At 43.2% G+C, this 12,604-nt stretch overlaps 3 protein-coding genes across 3 annotated transcripts; 2 read left to right on the top strand and 1 right to left on the bottom strand.

Moving 5' to 3' along the window:
* Window positions 1–4,025, top strand: naa80 (N-alpha-acetyltransferase 80, NatH catalytic subunit). The gene is made up of 2 exons (XM_080497047.1): window positions 1–87; window positions 3,115–4,025. Coding segments are annotated over exons 1-2 (876 nt in total). The 5' UTR covers window positions 1–85; the 3' UTR covers window positions 3,989–4,025.
* Window positions 4,026–5,410: 1,385 nt separating this feature from the next.
* On the top strand, window positions 5,411–7,947 carry hyal3 (hyaluronidase 3; the record flags this gene model as incomplete). Its single annotated transcript, XM_080496855.1, has 6 exons — window positions 5,411–5,659; window positions 5,761–6,196; window positions 6,289–6,436; window positions 6,562–6,682; window positions 7,488–7,577; window positions 7,666–7,947. The coding sequence occupies 6 exons, from the start codon at window positions 5,411–5,413 to the stop codon at window positions 7,945–7,947; spliced, it is 1,326 nt and encodes a 441-aa protein (XP_080352981.1).
* A 711-nt stretch (window positions 7,948–8,658) lies between these two features.
* LOC308130272 (uncharacterized protein) lies at window positions 8,659–12,335 on the bottom strand. Its single transcript, XM_080496519.1, has 4 exons — window positions 12,034–12,335; window positions 10,779–10,920; window positions 10,479–10,697; window positions 8,659–9,687 (listed from the first exon to the last, which is right to left on the bottom strand). Exons 2-4 carry the CDS (start codon window positions 10,912–10,914, stop codon window positions 9,551–9,553), a joined length of 492 nt encoding a protein of 163 aa, XP_080352645.1. The 5' UTR covers window positions 10,915–10,920; window positions 12,034–12,335; the 3' UTR covers window positions 8,659–9,550.
* Window positions 12,336–12,604: the final 269 nt, after the last annotated feature.

Genomic DNA, 12,604 nt, shown 5'->3' with positions numbered 1-12,604 from the left:
CAGGCCCGCCGAGGAGCTGACTGGAGAGGCGCAGCCGCCAAGCCACCCGCCTGTCACGGGAGGAGGAGCAGCCCAGGATTTAACGATGTAGGTATCCTCGCGTTGTAGTAAACGCGTTTATCTGAGCTCCGTTTTATTGCCTGACATGGAAATGGCGAGGGGGTGGAGCTAAAACACATCCAAAACAACGTTTACAACTTTAATCAAGCTATCTATAAACTCATACAAGCATATCACCTGTTAACATTACACTTTACATTGTAGGTTTGTGGATATGTGTTAATTATATCGTCTCCATTGAGCAAATTCCACACAATTACGAATATTCTAATTGAACCGACCCACCTCGGAGAAGGAGACGGGAACTCTCTTGACTTGATAGCCTTCGCTGTGCGCAGTGCGCATACGCCGATGTGAAACTTAATGCAGCGATCTCTTACTATTTATCAAGGTTTTTATGATTCTAATTCAATAAACACGAAGAAGAGACTGATCCTGCCAACAACAAGAGACAGACGATCTAATGTTCTTCCTCAATGTGGTACTTTTCCACCCGAGCAAGAAAATATAAATACACCATTAAACTATTTATAAGTGCAAAAATCCGCGGGGGTATTGTTTTGACTCTTCTTCAAAACTGTTTCTCAGTATGTCGTGTGAGGAAATTAAACAATTCTTAACAGTTCAGAATGAATGATTAAGAGTTATAAACACTGTTATAACTTTATTGATTAAGATTCACCCCCAGCCACCCCCTCCTAAGAATGGTTTGGTCCGTCCATAGGTTGCGGTGTATCAGTTACAACTAAGGAAAGAAAGAATTAATGAATCACTCTTTTGTTTGAAAATTAACACTTTGGTGTTGTTGCCATTACTTGTGAATGAATGAATGAAACACTCATTTATTCATTCAATCAGTGAATAAATAACTGATCTTATTAATATTTTTGGTTTAATGTCCTTTTATCTACTCAACATTTGTTATCATATTTAGTATTGATATTGTAATAGATGTAATGTGACTTGTGATTAAATCAAAGGAATCAGAACAGAAATACATATCCCCACTAGCATTTATTTAATATATTGCTTTTAAAGGGAAATCCTCGAACAAATCTCATTCATTATCGACAAACCACCACATCTCCTTAACTATTATTACTGAAATGGTTTTTATTATGATGAATTCGGGAAGACACCCCCAAATTTTATTAATTAACACCAGGTTAGTTTGAAAACCTGCAACAAATGGACAAGTTATTTCCCCTCCATGTACCATGTCGTTATCAGTCTTGTTTCCTGTTGCGAGAGGTGACGTTGAGTAATTCATGAACAACTTCATAACAGTTCGACAGTCTCATTCAACGTCAGCTTATTGTTCTCCTGGTAAGTTAATTTATGCTGTTTAAAAAAAACATGTGTCAAACAGTAAATGACTGCAGGCTGTTCATAATGTTGCAGGTTTTCCTCGAGGTTCTAAACTGGCAAAAAAGGAGTATTTCAATGTTTGTTTATAATTTAATATGAAATCAGTTCCACTTTCTTGTTCTTTTAGCGCTGTGTGATTCTCGTAAGCAGTATAAATTGTAACACAATATTAAAGTAAAGATTTTAAACAAATATAAATAATAATCAAAAACAAAGTTGTCATTTCAAAGTGGAAAATGTAACTCACAGTTCTTTTTCTTTTTTTCTCTCCAATTTCTTTGTTTTTAGTGATTGAAAGGGATTTTTAATTTACAGATTTTTTCTGATTTGAGAAAAATTAATGTGGAATTTTTAAAGAAGAACTTGAATTTAATGGGAGATACACAACCATGAAGTTAAAACCGAGGTTTATATTTAGACGTGTAATTGTATATTCCATCCATCCATATGTTGTTTTGCTTTATATTCATGCCAGTATTTCACAGGATGGACACACACACACACACACACACACACACACACTATAAATCTATACTGATATGGGAAAACTACCTCAATCTTTAATCCGTCCAATGGAAAAAGTGTAACGCGTCCATGCCACTGTAATAATAAACTAAGAATGGTGTGTCATCTGCATCATGTGTCAGTATTAGTTTTACATTTGCTAAGTATTTTCACAGTGTGGTTTCAGCACTTTGACAAAACTAAGGGAACTAACCTCATGGTAAGTTGTGACAGATAAACAACACTTCCACATTCAGATTGAAGACGCTGTTAAAAAAAAGAAAACACAAATTAGAAGAAAGATTCTAATAATGCAGCCAGAACAGATGAGACCTTTATCCTGAACAGTTAAAAAGAGTTATTGTAGAGTTTAAAGAATTTAACTTTAAAGACGAGATTCTGGCTTTGGACAAATCACTCTGCTTCCAGAACAGCATGGAACAGTAAAATATATCCTCTGAATCAGGGCTCTCGTATTCAAATCAGCAGAGCCTTTGTCATCATTTGCCTGGATGTTTGTGTGTTACACAATTATACCTCGAGATGTGTTCTTTTATTTCATACATGAGCCAAACCTGTAAAAGGTTGTTGAAAGACCCATTGTACTGTACAAGAATTAGTGTTTATCGCACAGTTACCAAAACCAAAACTCTGTAAAGGTTGAACAGAAAGAGATCAAGAGTTTTGTCGTCCTCCACGTGTGTGTCTGAGACCCCCGATTCCACGACAGCGCTTCGAGTGAAAACCCTTCCTTTTTATGTTTTTGACATTTACACTGCAATGGAGGAAAAGCTGAAAACAATGCCGTTAGCATGCCAGGCCACGAGTTGTTGTATTTCTAATGAAATCACACAGACATGCGTGCAGAGAACAATACGCTACGGGGCGTACACAGATATTTGTAAGTTAGACGAAGTTGGATTGCTTGTCCATGTGACTCTTAACTATAAAACTACCGAGTCCCGGGAGAATCTGGGCAGAGTCATGACTCTTCAGGCCCGGCATTGTTGTTATTGTAAATGAGGCCCGAGATCAACAGCAGGTTGGCGTCTCTGGTTTGATTTGATTCTTCTTTCCTGTCGAACCAAACCGATACCGTCGACCAGCACACATTGAGGACCTGCATGTCCGGGATGTTGTAGACGCTTGAATGAGGACTGACTGAAACCCTGGTCGTCGCAGGTTCGAGGTTGACCCCGAAGACGGTCAGTCGGAAGAGCCCGGACCAGGTCGCGACGCCGAAGAGGAGCCAAACAGCGCAGGGACGATCCGCGCCGCGCCGATCCACCGCCGCCCGGACCTGCTGGTTCCCTGCGCCGACCTCGTCAACTCCGAGTGGCAGAGGAGTCGAGCCGCCCGCGTCCACTCCCTCCAGAAGTCCTGCGCCGAGTTCCCCGTCTGCCTGGTTCTGCTGCGGGGCCGCGGGGAGACGGAGAGGCTGCTGGGACACGCCCGGCTGTCCCGGGTCGTGGGCCACGCCGGCTGCCTCTTCGTCGAGTCGGTCGTTGTGTCCAAGTCGGAGCGGGGGAAGGGCTTCGGCCGCACCCTGATGGAGGAGACGGAGCGCTACGCCCGACGCCGCGGCTTCGGGCGCCTGTGCCTCACCACGCACGACAAGCAGCACTTCTACGCCCACCTGGGCTTCGTGCTGTCCACACCTGTGCAGAACGCCGGCGCCATGACGGCTTTCGTTCCCATGGAGACGCTGCTGAGATTTTCCAAAATGCCCAGTGGGGAGGTGAGCGCGTCGAAAACCACAATGCCTGAAGCTCGACCGCCGCAAGATGACGGAGGCGTTTATGTTGAAGGGGCGTCTCTTCTTTCTGGTGTATCTCCTCCTCCCTCAATCCCACCGCCGCCTCCTCCTCTTCCTCCTCCTCCTCCTCCTCCTCCTCCTCCTCCTCCTTCAAACCCAGCACCTCCACCTCCCGTCCCTCCTCCTCCTCCTCCTCCTCCTCTTCAGTCAGCAGGGCAACTTGTGGTTCAGACTTTGACTGAAACTCCTTACAGAGACGCTAAAGGAGTTCCGATCTACTGGATGCAGAAGGACATTTGATGACCCCGGGCTATAGAAAGACCAACAGACACACTGACTGCTCTCAGACGACTTCAGGAAATAAACACTGAAACTTTGAACTGTGTTGCCAAAACGAAGACGTTGTACATGTTGACATTCACTCACGGCTCTCTGATGTTCAGGTTTCACCCTCTGGAGACAACCAACGTTTTTCACATGACCCTGACTCGTGAAACGAATGTCATCAGGAATTTTTATTTTTTTTTTAAACCTTTTTTCTCGTAAAAATTTGATTAAAACTTTTAAGCACTGTTTACATGACAATCATCTGAAGTGAAAAGTGACATTTTTCCGTGCGTTTTGTGTGTCTGTTTACTGTTGGCATGACGACGGTCCTCAGAGTTTGATGTGGAAAATCCTCATTGATAACTACTTGATTGTGTCAAGTTTTTTTTAACTTTGTTTTGAATGAGGCGATAAAGAAGTGCCGTGTTTGCTGTGCTCTCATGAGGTGAATACAAATGATGCTCAACACGTAAGTTGAACACTTTAAAACTCAATGTGGGTTCCAAAAACTGAACAAGGCTAAATATTTCGTGAATATTTATGAACTCATTGACAAAACTGCTCTGCAGAAGGAGTTTAATTTAAAACACTTCACGTCTCGGAGGATATTCATTTTAATTCTTTCTGCAGCTGAGAGTGTTTGGCGTCTAATTGGGAAAGGAAATGAAAGATTCTCTTGTGACTGAAGTGAAAATTTAAATCAATAGCTGACTAGTCATTTAATTTCTTGTTTCCTTAAAGTCCTTATCCCTATACGCAAGTCATTTTTAACAAATGTGATACAAATTATTTAATATATACAGTGTATATAGATTGCAATACTGAATGTGCCTACAGTAGAAAGTATTTTTACTGTTATGAATGCAGTCAATCGGGAGCGAACAGTGTTTGACTCAACAAGACGGTTCCAGGTTTCAACCTGCTGATCAAGATGCCTTTGTTTTGAAATGGAGTTTGCATGTTGTTTCTATGCCCAGGTTATTTCAGGGTGACTGTATTTCTCAAACTATGCAGAGTGGTAGGTTAGGTTCAACACTCTTTTTGTTTGTGTGTTTCTCCGTATCAGCCTCATGAAGGACTGTTGAACTGTCCAGGTTTTGCTCATTTCAGCCTCAGTGCCTCTTTGATGACTTACTTAAAGTGGCGTATGAAGAAATAAAGAGAGTTTATTGAAATCTTTATTTGACGTGTGTTTCTTTTCTCTCAAATTTGTTACAAGAGTCTTATAATGGTGGTTCCCAATGGATTTTCTTGACTCCCCCGACTCTCTGGAGTCCAGACACATCAGAACTCAGAAGGAATCTGGTGGGAAAAGAAAAGCGATGTTGAGAACCACAGTCTTACTGGACAATATTTCTCTCCCATCAGGAAGGACGCCTCATTGGCTGAGCAGCCATGGCGCTGTCTCATCTCCCTCTCCGATTCTCCATCCTCCTCCTCTTCTCTTCCCTGCCCTACCACTCCACCGATGAGGGTGTGCTCCAGTGCGACGCCGTCCCTCCTGTTGGTCCACTCCTGCGGAGCCGGCCCTTCGTCGTGGTGTGGAACATGCCCACAGCTCGCTGTCACGGGAGGTACGGCGTCCACCTGGACCTGGGCGAATTTGATATTGTGGAGAACAGTGAGCAGCGCTTCCTGGGACAGGTGACTCATTTGTATGGTTGGAGGCACGTTTGAGTCGGGTGTGAAAATCCAGAAGGCCTTTTTGAAATAGAAGCACTTTTCAAATGCGTTTGCCTTTCCAGAAAATGTCCATCTTCTACCGCGACCGCCTGGGATTGTATCCGTACCTCTCCAGAGAGGGCGGGGTTGTGAACGGAGGAGTCCCTCAGCTGGGCGACCTCGACGCTCACCTGGCCCTCACGGCCACACAGCTCTCCGCCTGGCTGCGGCCCAACTTCACCGGCATGGCCGTCATCGACTGGGAGGAGTGGCGGCCGCTCTGGGAAACGAACTTCGGCTCCAAGATGAAGTACCGAAGGTTTTCTAAGCTGCTGGTGAGGCAGAGGAGACCGGGTCTGTCGGAGGAGGCCGTGACGGTGGTGTCAAGGAAAGAGTTTGAGGGGAGTGCTCAAAGGTTCATGGAAGCAACGCTGCGGTTCGCGGTTGGAGATCGACCCAAAGGACTCTGGGGGTTTTATGGTTTACCCAGCTGCTTCAATACGCACAAGAGAAAGACGGGTAGCTCGAGCGTCATCTGAAAATTGTTTTCAATTTATATGTGAGCCGTTTCTTTCTAACCTATGAAGAAACAATTTTTTGTGCGTCTTCAGATCAAACTTACACGGGGCGTTGCCACAGGGGTACGAGAGAGCAGAATGACCGGCTGTCCATGCTGTGGACTCAGTCCACTGCTCTGTACCCCAGCATCTACCTGCCACAGAGGCTGGCCGGGTCTCCAGATGCAGCTCTGATGATCAGGTACAAACATCTAACCCCCGACCCCGATGAAACAAGACCTGTTATTTGGCTCTGGTTAGGTATGATAAGCACTTATGACGCTAACAGTTGAATTCCTGTTGGATCGTTTTGTCTTCTTGGCTCAGACACAGGCTGTTGGAGGCTCTGAGGGTAGCATCAGTTTGGCACCATGACAACAACCACACCACGCCTGTTCTTCCCTACGCCAGGCTGGCATTCACACATACCCTCACCTTTCTTAATGAGGTAGGACCTTTTGCCCGACAACCAAAATGGTTTGTAATCCTGAGGACTGAGAACCAGGACTGGATGGTGGATGGCATCAACGCTGCCAAAATGCAGCAGTGAAAAGCAGCTACTTCATTGCTGGTGGTGAAATATCAAGACTTGGCAGAAATCGTGTGGCCAAGGAAGCGACAGGCTTTTATCAACAGAAAAATCACAGGGGGAAAAAACCACAGTGAATGAATATATGAAATAAACATTTCTTTGTGAGAAGAGTTTATTAAATACTAAACAACTTTCTCAAAATGCACTCATATAAATGCTGGAACTAAGAATAATTTGCATGATCTATTGGTTATTATAAAATCTATTTACAAATTCAGCCCAGTTGGAATCACACTGGGATCCGTTTATTAAACATTAGGGTTCCCCACTGGTTTATGTGCCTTTTAGTTTTTTCAATGTGTAGGTTATGATCACAGTTAGGCTCAGGTTTCAGGCGGGATCAATGTGAAATCTCCACAGAAAAAATTGGTTCTTTTGATGTCACTTATATAGCGCTTATATATATTGCTTAAGTACACTTTATACTGTTAATCATATTCAAACACAGCAGCTGCAATGTCCATCCAATCCATCCATTGGGATAACATAAATCAAGATTCCCATGAGGAATATCGCTCTGACTACTTGTTTTTTGGTGACATTGTAATTATTTTCAAGGTAAAGCAACCAGCGGTCATGGATAAATTCTAAGTATGTGTGCATGAAATAAATGCAAGTCAGTGGAATGCCCCTTCAAGGCTTGTGTGTTTGTTGTGTGCAGACAGATTTAGAGCACACACTCGGAGAGAGCGCAGCCCTGGGAGCAGCTGGAGTCGTGCTGTGGGGAGAACTGAAATTCGCCAAATCCATGGTGTGAGAAGTACTTTAGAAGATGTGTGAATTCGACATATGTGCCTGTTTGTAACCAACCCCCCCCCCATTCCTCTGTCATCTTCCAGCAACAGTGTATTCTTCTCAGAGACTACATCCACAACGTTTTGGGTCCCTACGTTCAGTCGCTGAGGTCCGACACTTCCCGCTGCAGCCTGCAGCTCTGTCGGGGGAACGGACGCTGCGTCAGGAGACGCCACAGCTCAGGTCACAGGCTTTCTTCAGGCTCTGGTGGCCGTGATCGAGAAACAAAGGTCCTCAATCAGCACTACGTGTGTCGGTGCTACCCGGGCTGGATGGGGCAGAAATGTCAGCAGAGAAAGAAGAACAAGGAAGACAAGAGGCGATGAGAGGACTCACCCAAACCTGTCTGTTAAGGTTCAGTCCATTAATATTAAGCATCACTGAGACGAAACACAGTTTCCTCCTCTCTAAATGAAACATAAATGTGTTTTTAATTCATCTTTCAACATTCAATGATTATGTCTAATGACCTTAGGTGTCTTGAAAGACACTTATTAATAAAATGTGTTATAATAATATCATTGAAACTTGAAAAGTCTGAAGTAATTTCCCCCTCTGTTTTGAGCTAAAACTGATATAGTTTGTTATTATTCTTTCCTGATTTTGCTTCTTTTCAGTTGAGGTTAAAATAGGTTTCCAGCATCAATCAAAAGAAATTAATTAAATTGTTTTTTTTAAATAAAGCATTCAGAAAGAGAAACCTGTTGAGGGGCTTCTTGAGTGAGGCTGACAGTGGAGGTGTCTAGTATATGAAAGATATACAAATATTTGAACCCGTCCGGGGATGTGCTGGATACATAGCAGACTGAGCAGGAGGACGGAATGGGAGATGGTGTCAAAAGCTGTGCTCAGACCGAGGAGATAGAGGATGGATAAAAGTCTGAAGTCAGCCTCAAACAAGAGTTCATTGGTTCGTTGCTGAAGAGGATAGAAACCAGCCTGAAGCTGGTCGTCAAGAATATTGTTTCAGAGGTGAGAGTCAATTTGAGTTGCTGCAGTTTAAAAAATGACTGTAGAAAGAGATGACGGATCAGGAATGGGATGAAGAAGGTTTTTATTTTCCAGTTGATTATTTACTATCACTCTCACCATTTGTCCACAAATATTACTGCTCTCGATATCTTGACTATCGTAGAGCTGGCTTGTAATGTGTTTCGACCACAACAGAGGATTTTTACAGGAGACATCAACAACATAGAAGCAAGGTGGGATGAAAATTCCAAGCTTTATATCCGTCTATTCATCGTCTGTGCTCCTTGATGCAGCTCTGGGTTGTGTGGGATTGAAGCTGGTCCCAGTCAACTATGAGTGAAGGCTTTGCACATCCTGAACATCAAAACTACATATTGAAAGGCATTGAAATATTCTCACTTTGGTGAGAAGTGTTCAGTGCAACGTGCGAACAGATTGTTCTTTAAAACTGGATACTCCGTTACAATAAAATGTTTACATTCAAATCCACGTTATAGCTTTGTTTAAGGTCAAAATCAGTTTTGTCTGTCAAACCATTGACTTATATGAACATGAAGTATCCCACAAAGACCAACTGAACAATACAGAAACAGCGGGTGCAAGTTTAAGTCACACAAACACACTTTATCAGCCACTATTGGTACATCAATGATACAATTCATTCAGTGATACAGTGTGACGTTTCATTCGGAACCGGCCATTCAACTTTAATGACACTGTCTTCAAAAAAATAAAGTTAATTCATCCGTCTGTTTTAAACAATCGGTGTGCAGGACGCACTGGAAAGGTATGCAGGAAATCTTCCATCATTGTCTCGTATGGTTCGACAAGTGTGTGACAGAAGAAGGTCTGACTGTAAACGCTGTTTTACACCCTTGCACTTAGAAACATCTCCGTTCCCGTGTGAAATGTGCGGACGGTGCACGAGTACAGTGTCGTTTCCTGTGCATGTCTTCCTCATGTCGCTCGTCTCAACGTGGTCAAGTTGTGTCTCAGTGCCTGCAGCTCCTGGATTAGTAGTGTCAGCTCTGTGGCTGCCGCTTCTTTCTCCCTTACTGCCTCTGTCAGCATGTGGATAGCGCCGCCCTGCTGGACTGGATGAAAAACACAAAAATACATAAATCATCATCAAAATTTGTAGATTCACAAAAAAACTGAACATTACTGAGTTTCTTAGCTACATAATACTGAAGCTATGTGAAAGATAAATTGACGCCAATGTTTCAAGTGAAAACACAGAGTTTACGCATTTATGTTTTAGGAAGGTTTCACGTTCACATGGCGATGTTTTGAAAACGGTGTCCATTTACATGGAAACTGCAGAATTCCTAAAAACGATGTAGTTTCTATGTATGATTTAAATTGTTATTCTAATGAAACAACACACACATCAGCAGAGAACAATACAGTATGAACATTATCAATGGGAGTACACAGACATTCGTATGGACAGACAACCAAGTTGGATTGCGATTCTCACTCCAATATAAAACTCAAGAGTCCCAGGAGAATATGGACTGGGAGTAATGCCACTCTGGAGGCTGCCATTGTTGTTGTTGTCCATCAACTCATGCATGTGCAGAAGAACTACAGTATTTACCAGCATTTCAGACTAGCAGCGTTTTCAAAATTATTCTTTTCCCCATTTTTCCTGGCAACAGGAAAATACTGTTTTCCCTCAGTTCCATGGAGATGAACTCGGAACATTTTCATGAAGTTACATCTTGGGAGCTGCTTTTTTTTCTTCTTTTTTTCGTTGTCGTATTAACCGACCCCCAAAACACTACGAAACTTGAAAACGGTGTCGTGTGACCAAGGCCTGAATAGGACAGCATCACTTAGACTCCAGGAAAGATCAGGATGAAAGGCCAAGATGACGTCTCACCGAGAAAATAGAAGATGAGAAACACTGTGAGCAGCAGTAAAGTGACGATGGCGCAGCCCATGGCGTAAGCGCGTGACGAGCTCGGCGTCAACATGTCCTGCAGACGGCTCTGCCATTTGCTGCTGACTGGACGGCGTCTTTGATTGTGCGCTGTCATATCACACGTGAAGAGATTGCCATTCTGGGAGGGCGTGTATGCAGGTCGGGGAGGCCTCATCCCTGAAATCACACACAGAGACGTCACTGTCTGCATGTGATTGCGTGCACGCATGCGTGTTGAGGATAGTTTAGTGTGTGTACCTTTGTGGCCGTGCTCATGGTGCATTCGATGCAAGTCATTGATGGAGTCCACCGAATGGAGCTCCACCTCTGTGAGATCTCGCTCGCTGACTCGGTAGAACTGAGGCGTAGTCTGGGACGAAGGAGGCCTTGACATCTTTTGCTGTGTGGAGAGAAAAAGAATGGTGAAGATGTACATACGGTCAGATTGGTCAGGACACTTGACGAGTATCTACTTAAAGTTGCATCATTCATCCATGCAGTGATGACTTCAAAATGTATATTTTAATGTGATTTCAAATTAACAGCGTTGTTAATCCTGTAGATGTTTATTCTTTAGTCATGCCAACACATCTGCAAACTCTTTCTCTTGGATCTACAATAAAAAGATTTTAATGACTTCTCATAGCCACAAATAAATGTCTTCTGAAACTCAGCGAGGATTATTTGTATCTAAACAGGCAGCAAGATTGTGACATTATTAAACATGTTTGATATCGTCACCATGGAAACAAACAGGTGCCATTATTGAAAAACTCTGCTTTGAATCCAAACATAACCAGGATCATAACATTTATTGTTACCATGAAAACTAAATACCACTTATACCACTCTATGTACATATCTAGCGTTGATATTGGTGATTGAGACACAGAGGCAACAAAGGGTTACAATATCCAACTGATAGTAAATGATGATTCATGACATATGCTCTGAATACCATCCAAGGTTGCTCGATTGAAACTGATATGTCTATGTGGACAACTTAATTGCACATTAGAAATTGGCTGCACACAATAGAATGTATGTTGTATGTATGTTGAGATACCTGTTTTGACTATTGTTTGCTATCTGGGTATATGAAATTTCCCATGCGATATGTTTAATAATTGGACATGTGACTTGTAAATTGCCTGAAAGAATGGTGACAACAGCATGACCAAATTTTTAGATAGTCTGTGATTAAAGTTAGGAAATAGGTTACATGTATGTATCTTCATGTTAAAATGCAAAAAAACCCAACATGACAGATTCAACTATTTGGAAGACAGAACAACAGGTCACATGGATAGTTGCTTTATCTGAGTTATTATTAGAGCACAAAGCTGCTGGAATGTGAATCGAGGGGCAAATCATAAAACAGGCTGACAAAATGAATCGATGAATTTGTCGAACTGAGATGTTTACTGATAAACTTCACTCAAACACCAAAGTAGAGCAGTGGCGTTTTACTGGTTCCCACTGCTTGAACAGAACACCCTCTCTTTCCACCTACCTTCTGTCACCATGAACAAAAGCTCTGCTGGGTTTTATGAGCCTGCTTTTTCTTTCTTGTTGAAGCAGCCTTCTCACAAGCACACGCCTGACCGCCAGGAAATAGGTCGGCACCCACGATAAGAATAAGTCACATCAAAAAGCCACACAAGTCCAGCAGGAGACGGCTTGTGACAAACTGAACCCTGTAATGTGAGCTAATACATCCAGTATCGTCTCGGATGGTTACGAAGCCAATGAAAGGTTTGGGTTTCGCTGTAAGATCCAACTCGTCACTGAGCAACTGTCGGACCCCCGACTGCCAACCCCTCCTATGACTCACTATGTTTGTGTGTCAGTTGTGTGCTGATTTGGCCTACCCGAGCTGCCCTGTAGGGGGGAGGCCGGGGGGAGGGGGCGACGGACTTGGAGGAAGATAGGTGGTCTTGCCAGCGTTGTTACCCTCCTCCAAACATGCTTACATACACACCCAGAGTTGCAAGCACCCGAGACCTAAAATAGAAGCAGGGACATGGGAGCTATTCTGAGCTGTTCAGGCCAAAGGATGACTCAATGATCCAACTGGCCAGTAT

The sequence above is a fragment of the Blennius ocellaris genome (genome assembly GCF_963422515.1).
Source record: "Blennius ocellaris genome assembly, chromosome: 5".
Classification (NCBI taxonomy): Eukaryota; Metazoa; Chordata; class Actinopteri; order Blenniiformes; family Blenniidae; genus Blennius; species Blennius ocellaris.
The sequence above is the reverse complement of the archived record's forward strand: the minus strand, read 5'-3'. Positions and strand labels throughout refer to the sequence as shown.